The sequence below is a fragment of the Gigantopelta aegis genome, chromosome 8, assembly GCF_016097555.1.
Source record: "Gigantopelta aegis isolate Gae_Host chromosome 8, Gae_host_genome, whole genome shotgun sequence".
NCBI classification, from domain to species: domain Eukaryota; kingdom Metazoa; phylum Mollusca; class Gastropoda; order Neomphalida; family Peltospiridae; genus Gigantopelta; species Gigantopelta aegis.
The window spans coordinates 44,911,345-44,929,932 of NC_054706.1; the positions used below are offsets into that span (position 1 = coordinate 44,911,345).

Here is an 18,588-nt window from a genome sequence, read left to right on the forward strand (position 1 = left end):
GATGTCATATATTGTATGATTTACAAATTATGTCACGTCGTATTTGAAACATTACACAAGGCTGCCACACAGTATGATTCTTAACATTAAGTAAATCCATGAAAGGAGTATTAATCATAGATTTAAGAAAGTGTTGTTATGACGTTAAATTAAAAACAGTTTTTGTAAAGCATAAAAGAAGGTATGTAATAAACACAGAACTTCACATATGTTGTTTTCACTTCCTATTTATTGCACTCGCGGTATATATTCTTGCGCAAAATAAACAAGTGCAACAAACAGGAAGCGAAAACAACATTTCTGCCAGAGTGAAAAGGGTATGGCACCATATCCCAAAGTTTTAGGACATTTTTTTTTTCCAAGTTAACCTTTTGACAAAATTAATTACTCTCATCATTACTGTATGATTTTCTAAACCCTAACCCTAAACTTAACCCATTTTCTTTCTGGGGGAGGTTCCCCATAAGCCCTGTTGACTGTGGTTGCATTCAATTTCATAGCACCATACCACATCACTAGAGGGGGTCCAGAGCGAAGTTCACACAGTCAGTAGCGAGTGTGTCCACCTTGAGTATTGATACAGGCCTGGCACCGTTGTCTTATTGAGGCAACTAAATGCTGGAGAAAGAGATGGTATGGGCTGTGAGGGTTGCTGGCTGGAACCTGCTTCGCAGATACGTGATTCTGATCCATGTGTCTTGGCAAGGGGTTGTCACGGGTGGTTGGCTGCTACGGGGACAGTCCCTGACCTGGTTGTTTTGTTGATATTGTTGCCATAAGTGCCATATAGTGTCACACTGCGAGGTCCCAGATTCAAGCATCCCTACGACTCGCAATCTGTCATTTTCACTGAGGTGTGGCATGACGAAATTGCATAAAACAGTTCACTAATGTTTTTCTGACTTCTGGACTTCTGAAGGCTGCACAGATTAGCAATGATTTGTCTGGCATTTTATGGTGAACACTGGATAACATTTCTCCCGAATATTCCATGTTTCTTGCACAAAGCATGCAATCACTGCAACAACTGCTTGGTTGCATTTCTTTAAGCTGTTTCATGCACATTTTCTCTGGTTTACATCCATAAATCCATTCACAAATTTATTACTCCAAATAATCCATGTCACAATAAGTTTTGCCTTTGAGTATATATATGAAAGGCAAAAGTATTAAATCTATATGACACCTTAACTTTACATTCAGTGTTATAATAGACATAAAAAGTCCTAAAATATTTAGGATTTAAAACAAATAAACTAATGTTTACCGTATCTCAAAAGTAAGTCCTTAGTAATATGATCTTAAATATGGTAACCTGACTAGTGAATGCAGGTAATTATTTGTTGAACCAACTCACCTGAGTGTATAAGGTTACACATTTTTTAAGTTAACCATACATGTATCTTAGTAATATGACATGGCTAGTAAATAACAGAAACACTGTTATCACATCTTATCTTACTGATCTAGTAAATGCACATGTATTTTGTTTCCCTTGTTATCTGAAAAGTAAGGTTACAGTTCTAACTGATAATCAAGATCTTTGTAATATGATCTCATCTGACCTGGCTGGTAAATCAGGGCTCAGTAAGCCTCACAGTGTTTACCATTCTTAGCTGACATCCTAGGTTGTTAACCAGTAATTCTCTATAGAACTTCAAAAGTATTTACTTCTGGTAGCCACTCTTAATGTGATGCTATATGATATGAGTGCCTTGTATAAGAATAGCTGACTGTGACAAGACAAACATTATGATTTGATCGGTTGCTATGAGATCAACTATACTCATACCAGTAAAAAGTATTGTGTGGAATTGCCTTTATTTTGACAAATTAATGGTAACTTGTAGTCATTTAATTGTAACTTAATTAAATAACAGGCACACAAACTGAATGTCTGTTTGCTTGAAAAGTATTGCTCTGCATATACATATTTTTTTGGTCAGCTTACCTGCAGAGTGATAATCTTTGTTTTCTTCTTTGCTGTAATAATCCAGGTGTAGTCCTGGTTGCCAAGATAATTCCAGCCCATGTCGTACAAGGGTGACATCATTTCCTGTTTAACATCTGTAGCAGTTAGACTTTTGTAGTCTGGAAAGTTTGCCTTCCCTGCAAATAAAAAGTACATAATTTCATATTTAAATTTGGAATTTGGGAACATGCTCACATTTTGTGATTTGGAGTTTGTCAGTATAATTGTATGCTCTTGTGGTGTTGTTAAATAAAACAAACTTTATATGGTTTGACAACTAATACCACCAATGCAAAATGGAGACCACAATCTAACTGAAAAAACTCTTAAGAGTCCTGTTTTATAATAAACATCCCAAATCAATTGACAGCTGTGATCGATCAATGACTGGACCTTACATGGGGTGAGTGAGGTGTTCTGTGTTGCTATTTAAACATTAAAAATTACAATGGCACGAAATAAATAAATAAATACATGTAATATCATTTCCATCTGAGGTTAGCATTTTGTTTATGAATTATAATTTTTTTATCAACGTTTACATAATTAAAATACGAATGAAAACACTACACATGAGTGTCAGCATGTTGGACGCATTCCTGGAATTTTGACATCGTGGTAAATTCTGGTTGCCCATGATAGCGTACATAAATAGTCTGATTTAACATAACAATTAACCAATGGAAAAAAAAGGCTTATATGCCAGTTGTAGTAGAATAATTATTAAGCATTTTAAACATAAAATAATCATATCAGTGTTCTCACTGCTCCATTTAAGGGGGGTGGCCCGCCCCACTATTAAATTTTGCCGCCCTCCTTTCACATTCTTCTGCCCTCCTTTATTTTTCTGCGCCCCTCTTTGTTTTCCCGCACCCTATTATATTTTACGGCACCTATCTCTGCTATTTCCAAATGCACATTTTTTCCCACACAAAAAATTGTTCAGCCTGCACAATGGACATCAAAGGAAACAAGCCACGTTGTGTGTATGAAAAAGCAACTGACGAAAAAACTTAAGTAGCTTACGACAGTTACCGTAATGTAATTTAACAGTATGTTTAAAAGCCTCTATTTTGTCCCATACCTGTATCCATTTGTACGTTTGATACACACAATAAAAGTTTGAGCATTGAATACATTTTATTTTTTATCAATTCGGCAATCTCATATTGAAAAACCAATTATTTGGCGCCAAATTTGACACAATTTAATTTGCAGATTTAATTGGTTGTAACTGATGATTTTTACTTTCTGTCATTTCTGTCATTCTGTTTATTCAGCAATTCTTTATCAAATATTCTAAACTTTTCAATTTGGAGGGGGGAATATTACCGCTTATAAAAACAATGGAAGTGGTAATGTAGTGTTTATCATTAAAATCATTATCTTGGGTGCCAAATAATGCAGACACTGCCTTTACAAAAACGAAACTTTTTATCAGCTGGTGATATCAAAGTGATCAATTTATCTGATGAAGATGGAAATAAAATGAACAGAATTGTTTTTATCTCACATTAGGGGGATCACTTTACAAACATCTTTATTGTTTTTCATATATCTTGAAATCTTTATCAAAATAATAATATTAAAACTTTGATGGGTTCAGCAAAACCGGATCAGCCTGTGAATGTCAGACCAACATCATCTCTGGTTCAGTTAAAAGATGAGTCAGCTTGTATTTCGTATCAACATTTTGCAAAATAAGGAGTATGTCTTTCCAAAATGTCGACTAACACACAACGATAACCAAACTTTCCTTCCCCTCCTACCTTCTTTTTTTGAAGGGTGTAGCGCTGCACGGCCGCCCTCCTTTCATTTTCACCCAGCAACAACACTGCATATAGTACAAATTGTTTTAGGAATTTGTTGGGGGCTGGATGGGGGGGGGGGGGGGTGGGGGGTGTAATACTTTTATGACCATATGTTTTTTAATGAAGCTAATATTCACAAACCAAATTATCTAACAACATTTTCAGTCACATTTAGCGTTTCCACTTTAGTGTTTCACATGTCATAAAATGACCAGCGAACACGCAGCGTTTACCGCTCCCGTCTGCTGTTTCTATCTTGGTGGTACACGCAGGGCTAGCTCTGGCACTCGCCGAGATCGGCAGTTGTGAATTATAAAAACAACTGGCAAAATTTATTTTAATTTGGCGAATAAATGACTTGTAGTAATTGCTATTTTATTAGACAATACCTGGGTTTTTGCCATTTTTAAAGTTTAAATAGATGATTTGGCGAAATTTTCTGATCACCCAGAGCTAGCCCTGTAAACGTGGGCAGTTTTGCTCACTCTTCATCAATCATCAAACACGGAGCACGAGAACAAAAAAAAACATGATTCGTGAAATGCTTCAAAAGGCTGTTTTAGCAATATTAGGCTTCATGCAATTATTATAGAAATCATCAGAATATCTTTCACTTTATGGCTACACATAAAGTGATAAAACAGAGCTAAAGTTTTGATACTGACTTTCATAAAACGATGCATTGAATCCACTGGCTCCAACTGATGAATCCGATGTAAACTTGATGATCATAAAATTGTTGGAGCTAACGAATTTTAAGGTCTTTCCACCGAGATTGCCCGAGAGTCTCTTGACAAGAAGAGACATAGATTCTGTGCGACCACCCACCAAAATTTCAACTATGTCATTTCCTTGTTCTGTGTTGAAAGCATCAAACTGAAAATGAAAGTGGAACTGTGACAATAAGACTGATAAAGGCAAACAGTGTTTAGCTGACTAGATAAACTAAGGTTAAAATTTGTTTGGCTTAATGACACTGATTCATGGATCATTGGGTATTGGATGTCAAACATTTGATAATTTTAACACACTGTCTTAGAGGAAACCTGTTACATTTTCCCATCAGCAACAAAGGATATTTTATGCCATTTTTCACAGACAAGACAGCTAATACCATGGACTTTGATATACCAGTTGTTGGGCACTGGTTGTAATGGGAAAAACCCAATCAGAGAATGAGTGCACAGAGTGGGTTTAATTCACTGACCCAAGTACAAGTACCTCAGGCAAGTGGTTTACCGACTAGCTAGATCCGGTCGGACCGTGAATAGAGCAGAAACTGGGAGAATTTATGCTGAGAAGGACAGAAATTTCATGTTGGCTAAATTCTGTTTTTGCACAATCAGTGATAAACCCTGTTTTAAGCATGAATATGTAACAAGAACAAAACCCAATACTTCCATAAAATAGGTTCATTTCAACAAGCATTAATTGTGTTAAAAGAGTATTTTTAAGAATTTTAAACTGGTGTATAACTTTAAATACATATATGGTAGGTAAATTAAAAATGTTTCATAAAAAAAAATGTTCACCAGATCATTTATAATAATTAAGGAAAGCAACTAATTGCACTAACTAACTGTATGGGACAATATTTTAATGAAAATGGAACTCTATAAATTAATGGAGTCAAAATTAATGTTAAAGCACTGTACATGTAAGACTGGAAATGTATGTGATGTTAATAAAGTTAAAAACTGTCTTAGAATGAAGGTTTATACCAACCTCAAGAACAACATTGGATCCATATGGCAACTCGATCACCCACAGACAGTTAGCCCCATCAGGGTAAGCAGAAGGGTGGTTCTGAGAAACAATCCTGCCAGCACTTTGTTTCATCAGCATTGTACACTTTGAAGCTGAAACAATATAATTATAAAATCAATAAGGTACTGTTTTAAGATTCTATTCTGTGCTGGAAATATTGCCTTTATCTGGTGAAGGTAAGAATGAGAAACCTTGTGAGGCTTGCCAAGCAGAGTTCACCATTTGTTCTGAATGGGATAAAGCTGATATCCTATGCCACTGATCTCTTATTGATTTAATTCTCCATTCCAACAAAACTGTGAAAAGAGAACCAACTTTTAATAGAGAAATATTATATAATCAAGCTAAACAAGCAAGCCTTTTGTGGTGTAACATCAAACAAGTTTTTAAACTCATAATTCACAGCAGATTATCTATGTTTTGCTATGGTCATTTACTATGACTCAAAACTGTATTACTATAAAACTCCATCATATGCTGTCATGTGGCATAGAACAAGTACACCCAAGGTGGTGGAAATTTCGACCTGGGACAAAGTTTGCCGAGTCCCAAGGACTAAATTTTCACCACAGAGAGTGTACTTTTTCTATTCCACATGACCGCATATAATGGAGTCTTTTTCTCTCATCCATCCAGTAAATAAACTATTATTTTACACGAACAGACAAAGATGAATGAAAAATTAAGTTGACCTTTTCATTTGACCATTTTATCATAAATAAACTACATTATCATATTTGCTGTGTTTCTTTCATGTGTTATAATACACAAGATAGCTTATTAATGAAGGTTTTAATAAGAAAATGTTTGTTGTTTGAGGACCTCCCATCACCATCTCGCATATATGACGTCATATTACCAACTACGTCATATTAAGCACAAGCACATGATATCCAATGTGGGATAGAAATTTCTTACATAGCTTTCTTTCATGGGATAGTTTTGTCCCATATACCTGAGGATGAGAGAAAATATACGGTGTTGAAATGAATAATGTAAAAAATGTGCCAACAAAAATTGATATTATCCAGAATTACTTATAATGTTGGATACATTATACCATTTATCTTATAACAGGTTGTTTAAAAAACGTATCTAACAAGCAAAGGTGAGTTGGATATATTTTTAAACAACAAGTTGTAAGATAAGTGGTATCTAACAGACACAAATGTAGTATTCTATTTCTTATATATCCTCAAAAAAAAGATTTAAAATAAATTTAAATATCTTTTCCAACTAAAACTTATATATACTGCACATGCGTGGCAGTTAACATATGCATCCAGAACAATCAATTTCAGTCATCCTTATTTTATTGGAGGGTATGGCTTTGGTCACTGGATCATCACCATGGAGAAACCAGTCACAAGTCTCAAAAGTTATTTCCAGTGGGTTTGTAAGAAATAAATATCTTTAAGCAAAGCTGTTAATCAGTGTTCATTGGTAAGAAGAAGATTGTGATTTTGGGCAGTTACTGCTGACACTGCCATCACCATCTCATTCTCATACTTAAATGTATACACCTTACTGTCATCAGTACAACTAGCCACTTGCTTTTCTAAAGCAGCCTATTTATGTCAGTTTGTAATCCACAACATAAAACTGGTTTTATTAAAGAAATCAAATTAAATAAAGAAAAAACAAACTTACGACAGTTTGTTTCATCTGAAGAGTCTCCGCAGTCATCCTCGCCATCACACGTCAACTGAGGATTAATGCAGCGAGTATTGGAACAGTGAAAACTGCCTGAAAATATGCAAGGAAAAAAAATGAAGGAATGGTATGACATCCCAACATGAACAAAACATACAGACTGGAAAAAGTTAAAACTGAGATTTAAAATATGCCGCCAAAACTACAATATAATCATTTTACAATGCATGTATTTCACTCTTATTTGGGAATAATAACGTGACATTCATTTTACTTATTCTAATTTTTAGAAACAAATGTAATTTACCAGACCAGCAATGCTTTTCTCAGTGGTGCTGGCTTCTTGATGTCTCTTTCTTTTGGTATGACTATCTTCTAGCAAACAATATTGTCCATACTGGTGTGCCTCAGATGTCACACACTACCATTTCAGGCAATTCAAATTTTTCAGTTAATCGATAGAGGTGTAATATACTTTTCTTTTCAAATAGACTGAATTGTCTTTAAGAATTAAAAAATATTATTGTATTTAAATAAAGATAATTAGTTTTTATCATCTACTTTGGAAAATGTTTTTGGTGTAAAAATAAAAACTTAATTAATGTTTTTAAAAAGAAAAATGAAACAAACATAAAAAAATAAGTAAGTAAGTAAGTAAGTAAGTAAGTAAGTAAAAGAGTAAATAAATAAGTAAATAAATAAAACACATCGAATAATTACCTTCTGGACAAGCTGGCCTCTGGCAAAGGTAACTCATCTTGGTCTCACACTGTGCGAACGACCATTTGTATGACATGCCAACTTTCTCAATGTAGACACATTTCCCAGATCCAGGAATATCTGGCTGAAAGTTCTTCCAGAAACCCGTAAACACAACAGTTTTGTCTCCATTACTCCAGTAGGCTATCTGCTCATTGCCAGCAGGGGCATCAATGCGGTTCTGTCCTGTTTCAAACAAAACAGTAAAATATATTACTTCATGAAATATATATATAGGATATGTGCCTGGGTACATGCTACTAAAACATTTTTAAAGCTCATTTTTGATAATAAAGAATGTAATTATTTGAGCTGGCAACAGCCAAAATTACACCAATTTATGATTTAATTACTGCTTTTGCTTTACATCCTTAAATGTGTGTGGTTATTCTTATACTTTCACAAAATAGGACATGTACATTTGTTGTAGGTATAATAATAAAATATTTTTATTTTTAAAAATTAACTGAAGGTGTATATGTTTATATAGCAGTATCAATAACACATTTTACTCGTTTGGGTCCTCTTCTTTTTTTTCTTTTTTTACTTTTGCTATTTATTTTGTTATATATATATATATATATATATAGGCTAGCTATTTCATTTTTATCATTATTCACAACTTTTTGTCTTTTACTATATGCATGTACACATGTATACTGCATTTTTATAGATGGTCCCTATAAATACATTGTACATGTATGTACCTATTTTATAATGTCAAATTTGTGTAACTGCAAAATAGTTTGAAGTTACTTCAAGAAAAATCACATCTAGATGAAGAGATGACTAAAATACAATTCAGCAAAACTTCTTTTTTTAATATTTCTTTTCTAAATAAAAAGCAATACATGTATATGGATAATAAACATTTAATTTTTTATGGATCTTACAATCTCATATACAAGTATGCACATGTATAATTCATATAGATATAATGTGTGTTGTATGTTGGTTATTTTGATTACCTACCATTATATAGATGAAACGCATTATGCATACATATAAAAGGTACCTATAGTCCTCTTAAATATATTGGGCAGTAACTTTGGCTGGTTTCTATCTTAGACTATTAACTTCTGTACAAAGTGGGGTTTTTGACATACTAATGTCTACAAAAGCTCGAGAAAGTGGCTTTGTGCGACCATTTGGCATGCACCAGAAATGTTTATGATACTCAGATTTTGTAGATACAATGTACCTGTTAGAAACACATCCTATTAAATCATCAGGACGTTTGACAATCCAGCACACTTCAACTGATTACAAATTAACAAGGTTAACTGGATGTTTACTCATTTTAGATAAGATTTGAACCAACTGGGTTATGCATGTCAGAATTACCAAATGATTGACATCCAATTAATTAATCTAATGGTGTCATTAGAAAGATATACATGTATATGTTTTTTTCTGAACTGCCAGACAGTTTCATATGATTACATTGTAATATTATATTATATTGTAAGAGGACTAAGTGCATCAAAATGAGTTACCTATTGTGCTATGTTGTATATTAAATATTCTACCAAAAATAAAGTAAAATATTCTTAAATATATTATACACATACAAACGTGCTTGGAGAAAACAATGTGTAGAAACATAGTGTGCACACAACTCACACAGGGTGTCTCTACATGTAATTCAAAGCTTGCTTGTATTCCTAACTGAATTAATGATGTATATATCGCTATATTTCAAATTTTACATACATGTAGTAAAAAATGTACTTATTATTAAATGTCTATTCAATATAATTTTTCCTTGTTTAATTTCTATCAGCTCTGGTGTTAACTGCACATTTCCAAAAACAGTACATACAAGATCTGATCAAAACGTTCCAGGACTAAATCTAATTCTAGAACAAATACAAGTGATCTCCATCAAAGTAGTCCCTTGATTAAACACCATGATTCCATTACTTCTGCTATTTATTCAAGATTCCCTGTTAATTTTTTCACAATGGCTTTTGATTGCTAAATCAGACAGAAATGTTGGTAATTTAAAATGTGCTTTAGTCATTAGGGGCCAAATCTGTAAATACTAAATGTTTAAAGTTCTGTATCTCTTCAGATTAGGTGCCTTTGCATGCTCGTTGAGACAGTGCAACAAACTGAGATATACTCTGCCATGATTGGTGTAATTCAAGTGTATCAGGGCTAGCTCTGGGTGAGCACTGAACTTCAAAAATTGCAGAAATCAACTGTTATTTTCTTTAAAATATCAATTATTACATGAAATTATTTCGCCAAATCAAAATAAAATTCGCCAACTGCTTTTAAAATTTACAATTGGTGAAATTTGATGAGTGCCAGAGCTAGCCCTGTGTATCAACCCTGTTAAGATTCAATACTGGTGGCTTTCCCTCTCAGATTGTCCCAAATGTCCTCAGTGGGATTCATATCAGAGTTTAGTACTGACTATGAGTGTCATCACGGCAATGTGTCATAAACAATTTATGCATTATAGCACATGTAGCATTGTCATGCATCCAAAAATATGGAATCTTGTTGCAGTCGGAATATTATAAAAGTGAGAAATAATAACTGTTTCAAGGATATCCTGTTAATACCTTGGTCTATTCTGCCCTGAACTGAAATGAGATCGAATTGACAGTCATGTGAAAAGCATCCCCATGTCTTTATCGATAGTCTCCATCAAAAGGATTGATTTCGAGTATATTCTTAGCAGCACACACAAGTATATACCAAAAATATATATATATACAATAGAAGTATTTGATTTGAGACAAGCTCTGTCATCAGACACTTGGAGAAGATCGTGTCTTTTGTCTGGATCTTCCACCATGTTGCAAGATTCTACTTCTGTCATTACTGGCACCATGCATAATGCTACATGTTGTAGTGTCAGCAAAGGTTGTTTCGTGGGGCCCCTAACAACTCAGTTCACAGCAGTTCCTAGGCAATTTCTTAAGGTTTTTATGGATTTGACTGCTTGTTTGCTCTAAGGAATAGGCCGGCGACAAAGGGAAAGTGACTACCATACTCATTATAAACAGTACCAGAACTAGACATTTAAGAAGAGCTATCACTCACTCCCCATCACTCCCTGAAACTAGTTCAACAGACTAATTTTTAACCTCCCGTTAAGATGTGAATTTATTTGGTATCAATAACGTAATATCTTAAATGGCTCCTCATAACCTAAGTTAGGGGAGCAATTGATCACTCCCATCAATGTTTATCACGACAAGGTCTAAGTTCTGCAGTATGTTGTCTGCTCTAGAACAAATCTTATGAAGTTTACCTGAATGTTGCCTATCAGCTGTTAATCAATATTTTATTAACTGACAATGATGGTATGGTTATTTCTTCATATTATTCATATTAGGCATCCATTTTCCCAAGAAGATAATCTGGCATTGCAGTATGTTGTCTACTTTAGAACAAATCTCATGAAGTTTTTTAAATGTTGCCTATCAGCTGTTAATCAATATTTTATTAACTGACAATATGGTATGGTTATTTCTTCATATTATTCATATTTGGCATCCAATTTCCCAAGAAGACAGACTGGCATTCCTTGATTATCCTAATAATCTGGCACTAGTGGTTTTTCGAGCATTTTTAACAGACCATTAAAATAATTGTGTGTAAAAAAAAAAAAGTTAACTGATAAAAACAGATGAAAGCAGTACAATACATGTAGGTGTGTCAAAATGTGATTTGGCATGTCTTGGGGAAGCAAGATGCATATGCATTTTGTGCAGCTTCATTGATATGATGAACAACAGCATTAGGCCTAACAGCATGATGCATGAAGAACATAATTGTAATACTATCAATATTAACTTAGGCAATACAATTTAGGTGCTGCATAATTATTTTTCAGGTGTGTGTTTGTGTGTTTCATGTTCAATATTCTTATCTAAAGAATAATTTATTTTACTACAATTATTTAGTCCCAGAACTGTCTGATCATGAATTTGTTTAAATGATTTAATAATACAAGTCTGTAACACAACCAGGCATGTGATTTGGTATTCTTAAAAAAAAGCTGAAAATGTTCTATCATACAAAAGCGTAGCGATTTCTTTGACTGGTCATCAGTCTTATATCGCGGCAAACTGTCTACAGGTAAGCAAACAGCCATTAAGAAAATGGTTTAGTGGAAGTGCAATAATAAAAAAAACCTGAAAGTAAAGGGAAATGGACTTTTTTTATGAAAACATTTTCACGGATTTATTTTACGATAAAAGATTTTTTTTTTAAAGTGGAATTCCGCTAAAATGCGGAAGAATCACATACCTGCACAACATGCGATATACTGAATGCAACAAGATGCACAGTTATCACAGTTCACAAATCTGCTACTTTTGGCTCGGTTATATAAGAAGTCTTAAAACAGATTTACAATAGTACAAAGAATGTACATGGACATGCAAGCTTTGAAATGCTTACTCATGATGGTAGATTATATAACATTTAATTAACACATAAACACTTTTCTGTCTACATTGTGCAAACTTACCCCACCTTGTAGACGACTCTGGTCATTTATTGAAACAACAAAAGACCGCTGGACTTAGAACAAACACGTATATAATAAGTGAAGAAATGCAAACATATAAATAATGATGATGGATAACATATGTTAGACAGCTAGGCTACAAGATATAGATGAAAGTTAGTCCATAAATAACATTGTGCACAGGAAGACAAACGGATGAATAATGAAACAAAACAAAACATGTACTTTGTTTCTGCCAGAGGGTAAAATGGGTATGCATGGCGCCATACCCAATTTGTTTTGCAGATTTTTATTATTTTTAAGTTGACCTTTTGACAAAATTAATGACTCTTATTATTACTGTATGATTTTCTAAACCCTAACCCTAAACCTAACTCATTTTCTTTCTGGAGGAGGTTCCCCATACCCCCTATCGACTGCAGTTGCATTCAGCACACACATTGTAAATATTCAAATTCATAGCACAACACCCAAAACTTTCTTTCTGGCAAAAACACTGATTGTACACGTAACAGAGACAACGTACATGCAACAGAGACAAAGTACAGGTATGGAAAATAGAATTCAATTTAATAAATTTACTAAAGTTACCAATTTCTACAGGATCAAACTTATTTTTTTATAAATTTGTAGAACCGTAAAAGGTAAATTAACAATACAATTTCTTGCATGTTTATGTGCATGTTTTAAAATACAGATATAGGGCTTCAGATTTCAGTAATTTTTGGCCATTCAATCATATAGTGAGGCCATATTTATTTAAGATAAAACACAGATTTTGTGTAGGTATATAAGCCCTTAATAATTTTGGCACAATTTAATATATGGGCGCATTTAGTTTGATTTCATGCAATTTAAAGCCCTGTTAGTACTCAATTACATTAATCATTTGTTTAAATTTCATGCAAGTTCTGTTTCACAAACACTCACCATCATATGTAAATCTTGTTAATCCTAATAAAATAAAAAGTAACAAAAACGCTTGGTACAGCTCTCTCTCTAGCCACAAAATAGAAGAATTGAAATGCATGTCCTGTAAAACCACATCACATGGTATTAGAATAAATATACTGCACTCGTATCTGTTTAAAAACATATATAATCAAATTTGACATTTATGATATTGTAGTTCAAAACATAAATCATTTATATTTAATCAATTCTGGAATTTAAAAAAATTAAAACATTTTAAAGGGTACAGAATATTTTAAAAATAATGATTTACTTTAAAAGTAAAAACATCAAGTCCAGTGCATGTACAGATACATGTGGCTTAGCCTCATGGTAAAGGCCAGCTACAAACAACAAACAAAAACAAATGTTCATACAAACAAATAAACAGACAGACAAACAAACAAACAAACAAACCGCAAGACCAAATAATACAATTCATGACAGTGATAACTAGTGAAAAAAAGGACATTCTTGACTTTGTAGGCTATCTGGCTAATAATAATATTATGTATATACAATTAAAATTACATATTCCAACATTTTTTGCTTAGATTAGAATATTGATATTTGTAAATACAATATAATTCTGGTTCTTCAAATGTTTGTAGTAACTTAAACTGGATTTTACCTACCAGTAATCTCGTATCCATTGGTTAGCTCCTGCCTCTCCCCAATAGTTTTTAAACTACATTTACCAAGCTACATAGCTGTATATACATAGAGACAGGCATTTTTTTCAGTTTCCTTTTCATAATATGGATTTTTATATTAATCTAAATACTTGTCCCATCTGTGAATAGGCCTGGGTACCATAATTGTATCAGGTTTTTGGAACATGCCAATTTATTGTCCATATGGTTTAGTAATTCAGTCTGTCAATAATAATAAAATAAGAAAGATATATTTTTCAGGTCCAATTTTCAAAGATTAATTTAATTTGTAAATCAAAATGCTCTCTGCCACCAATATTTATTAAAAAACCAAAAAAAACCACCTTTAATATTAGAAATAGATACCCTGCATTCAAGTTAGATGTGATGCATTGTATTAAACACATTTATAATGAATGAAATACAGATGATATTTCCCTCTTCCGTAAAAATGAATATGACTTTTATTTTATTTTTAATTTAAAAAAAAGTCATTTACCAATCCAGAATTTAGTTTTCCCGTTTGAGTTAACAAACTTGCCAACGTCTTCACTTTCATAGTAGTCAGTAACCGTCGCCAATTCTGATCTGTAACTGAAAACAAACATCAATGTCAGCGGATAATTTATCCTAGATTCAAAAGGAATCTAAAACAAATAATAGAAAATTATGTATCATTTAGCTTTCAAGCGAAGCACATATCAAGTTAAAACCACAAGACAGGTGTGCTGTATACAGAGCCGTATTAACGCACAGGCCGACTAGGCCCAGGATGAGGGTGGCAAAATCTTAGAGGAAAATGTTTTAAATTAGAATCTACTAGCTCTTTTTGCAGGATTCATCCTCCCCTCTCTTCCCCATAATCGTACAAGACAGGGGGGTGGGGTGGGGGGTGGGGTGGCAACTGCTCCACTAGTGCTAAAGTAAAGTGATCGACAGTTGGAAAAGATTGTCAGTTGGACAACTTTGAAGCTGTATTTTGGGGGTTCTACAATATTACAGGCATTAATTAAAGAATAAATAAATTACAAAGATTAGCTACAGAACTTCTACGATTTGTCATTTGTTTCAACATTAAATGATTACAACTGCATTAATCCTTCCATTTAACACAAGAAGGATGCCGACACAATAAGAGTTTTGTTTCTCTTTTTCCATTGATAATCAGGAAATTAGTTCCGTCCTAAAAGGAACATGAAAAAAAGTCAAATAAATATTTTGGATGAACATGTTATTTATTTTAAAGATATTTGTATACATACAATGTAATTCCTTTACTTTTGTTTGAAACCTGTGCAACATTGTTGATCTTAATTAAGTCAGACAGTTCAAATTTATCTTTTTATTATCACGTCAATGATTATCAAATAAATTCCTTGCAAACACTACCAAGGCAGTTAATTGAAGACTTGTTGTCTTCAACCGTACAATTGATTACACTGTCTATTCAGATACTTTTTTATGTACTTGCATGTCACAGACTAGATTAATCTAAATTTTAATAATAGTGTGAGTATTTTTTAATCTCAACATGAAAACAGATGTGTGAAAATAGGAATGTCCGATTTAAAAATAAATGAATTTTTAAAAATGTTATATTTTACACCATATATTTCTATTAATTATTTATTAATTTGAAGAGAGCAATTTGTGTGTTATCAACATTTGCAGGAGTGTGACTTTTCACTTTGTTTGGTTTTTAAAAAATGAAAGTATATATATATATATATATATATATATATATATATATATATATATATATATATATATTGTAAATCATAAAATATTAACGATCTTAAACTTTAGTGAAATCTAAATAAGTGACATATTAGCGACATAGAACTTTAGCAAGATCATCATATCAGAAACTAAGGAAACGAATAAGCTCAAGTTGTAGGATCAGCTGAAATAATGCTTTTGACGAATCTTGACAGTATGCAGCTTACAGATATCTTGAATTTAGTACAAAATTACAGTAATTAATGTGCATGTGTCTCTTTAAATTTAGCATCATGAAATATTAGCGTCTTGTTTGATCTCACTAAATTCGCTAACATTTTATGCTCGCTAACATTTCCTGATTTACAGTATACATGTATTGTTTACTTACCTTTTGCATACTTTTGCAGCACTTTTCCATGGTGATAGTGATGTAAAGAGTTTATAACACTGAACTCCTATCGGGGTCCATCCTGCAAGATATATGCATAAATCTTAGTGTTGGGTATTTGACCTGAAAATGGTATTCAAATACTGTAGATCCTGAAATTAACGCATCCCTAAAAAAATGCGAGTGACGGTGGACAGACTAAAGTGTGACATGAAGTTAATGTGAGTGCACCCCCTATGAAATATTACTTTCCTAATAACACATGTTTGTGTACTTTTCAGTTAAATCAGAGTTACAGGTGTCTTCAATGAGATCAACTTGCTAACATGTCAGTGTATATATACATCAATTAAACAGATAGTAAACTCAAACATGATCCTTATCTGTTGGAAAAATGCATACCCAGACCACCAACACATACTGACACTTTAAGAAATTAAAAATGCGTAATTTTAGAGTTAATAAAAAAACATGATTATTCCTGCTAACTGGGGGCAGTCATTTTCTTTTGTTTTCAGTGGGTCTGGAATTCTAGCTTGGCGCGAAGTGATGTCAGCTCCGACCAACTCCTGTATGCACAGTGTAAACAAATGCAGTCATTTACGACAAGAAGCTTTGGTTTTATTAACCTGACTTGTAAAACAGCGTAAATGACTTGATAATATAATAAACTATTTTACTAAATATATTTCAATTTGCATTAATAGAACGAAATGGGGTTATAGTATTTTTCTCTCTTAAAAAATCCAAAGAGTAAACGCATATTGTTATGCCTATTTTTAGGGTACGTTGGAGCAAAAATGACCACTCACGATACCAGTGATAATTTTATTTTCTTTGGGACTATGTAATTGGTCACTTTTGTAATTTTAGATGGGAAAGTCTACTTAATCAAGGGTTTAATAGAATTATTTACAGTAATAAAGCAGGACGGCTGATCAATTACCATTTTAGGGGTGACCAGTCATCCCACAATACCATGTGATCTTAATAAAACAGGCACATAACTAAGAAAACACTTCAATTATCATTTCAATATGTGGGTTAATGTATGGACAGTTATTTCGACACTTTGACAATGGTGGCTTATTTTGTATTGAAAAATAATATATACTTATTGCTGGCTTACTGAGATGGATATTATTACAGAATATTGCGATGCATTCTCAAAAATAAGGTACGCTTGTTTCTTCAGTTCTAAGACTACATGTAATTCATAACGTGACACGTTAAGTATTACGTAACCACTGTCTCACCAGAAGGCATATTCACTGGGATGATACAAAATGGCTGTGCCCGTTATATATAATAGCCGTCACATTTAACCATTTTATTAATTAACTATAAGATTATACTTGTTGATATTAAGCAATAATGTGCATTATATATTGTTGTATATGCATACCAGTCCAAAGGCCTTGTGCAAGCATTCCTTTAACCTGTTTAGTCCCTAGTGTTTCTGGTCAGATCAACTCAAAGCATATTTTTTCAGAAATTATTTACTTAACGTGTATAGTTACCTAAACCTGGATAAACGTTAGAATACATGTACCATTACAACTATATCTTTCTAAGATATACCGACAAAGTTGCAGAGCATACGAACAGTAAAAACAAAGAAATGCTGGACAAAACATACTATCGCATTAATTTCAGGATCTACAGTATTTGATGGAATTTATGACAAGTGAATATTCGAATACCAAGTAAACAACTGACTCATCAAACTAATGGGGTCTTTTTTATTGTTTGAAATGTGCAAATGACTTTTAATAACTCCCCAAAAGCAAGTTACGAAAGAAGACAAATAAAAACCATGTGACTGGTAGCAAAGTTAACCTTGCTATATATATATTTTGACTTCTCAAAATTATAAATACCAAAATATGAACAACACTAAAAAATGTGCACTATATACATGTATAGTTAGCAATGAACACTGGCTATGTAATCAAAATAGCTAAAATGTGCAAAGGATAAACATCAATTCACAAGTTCACAAGACTAGATGGGTGTTTTTAAAATATATAAAGTAAATTGTTTTTCAATAATGGTGCATTAGACATAAAAACAACATACCTTTCATTTTAAACATGCTAGGATTTGTTTTAAATATTTATATATTTTCTTCTACCATTTTCAATATTTTTATTTTTACAAATGAATAAATAATGGTGTTCATCTCCTATATCAGTAATTACAAAGTTTACATACATGTAGCATGTTTTATTTCTAAGTAGGACTACTAGGAGTGTTAAACCATCCACTTGTTTTTAGTGGTAATGTTAAATTTGAAGTACAATTTCATTTTGAATGATTATGTTAAAGATTGGCCCCTAGAAACCTTTATAATCTCCGAAAAATTACTGATATACTGTTTGTTATCTGCAGAGATTTGTTTTAATTGGATTTGAAACTGA

At 32.8% G+C, this 18,588-nt stretch overlaps 1 protein-coding gene across 1 annotated transcript in view; it reads right to left on the bottom strand.

The window, feature by feature from the left end:
* LOC121379679 overlaps positions 1-18,588 on the bottom strand; it is a 179,487-nt gene that overhangs the window by 139,202 nt on the left and 21,697 nt on the right. The window contains exons 3-10 of the mRNA XM_041508328.1: positions 16,169-16,250; positions 14,558-14,652; positions 13,385-13,408; positions 7,924-8,148; positions 7,201-7,296; positions 5,509-5,642; positions 4,449-4,659; positions 1,952-2,109 (exon numbers count right to left, since the gene is read on the bottom strand). Of these exons, the coding sequence (XP_041364262.1) occupies positions 1,952-2,109; positions 4,449-4,659; positions 5,509-5,642; positions 7,201-7,296; positions 7,924-8,148; positions 13,385-13,408; positions 14,558-14,652; positions 16,169-16,250 (1,025 nt within the window). The remainder of the gene's footprint in view (positions 1-1,951; positions 2,110-4,448; positions 4,660-5,508; positions 5,643-7,200; positions 7,297-7,923; positions 8,149-13,384; positions 13,409-14,557; positions 14,653-16,168; positions 16,251-18,588) is intronic.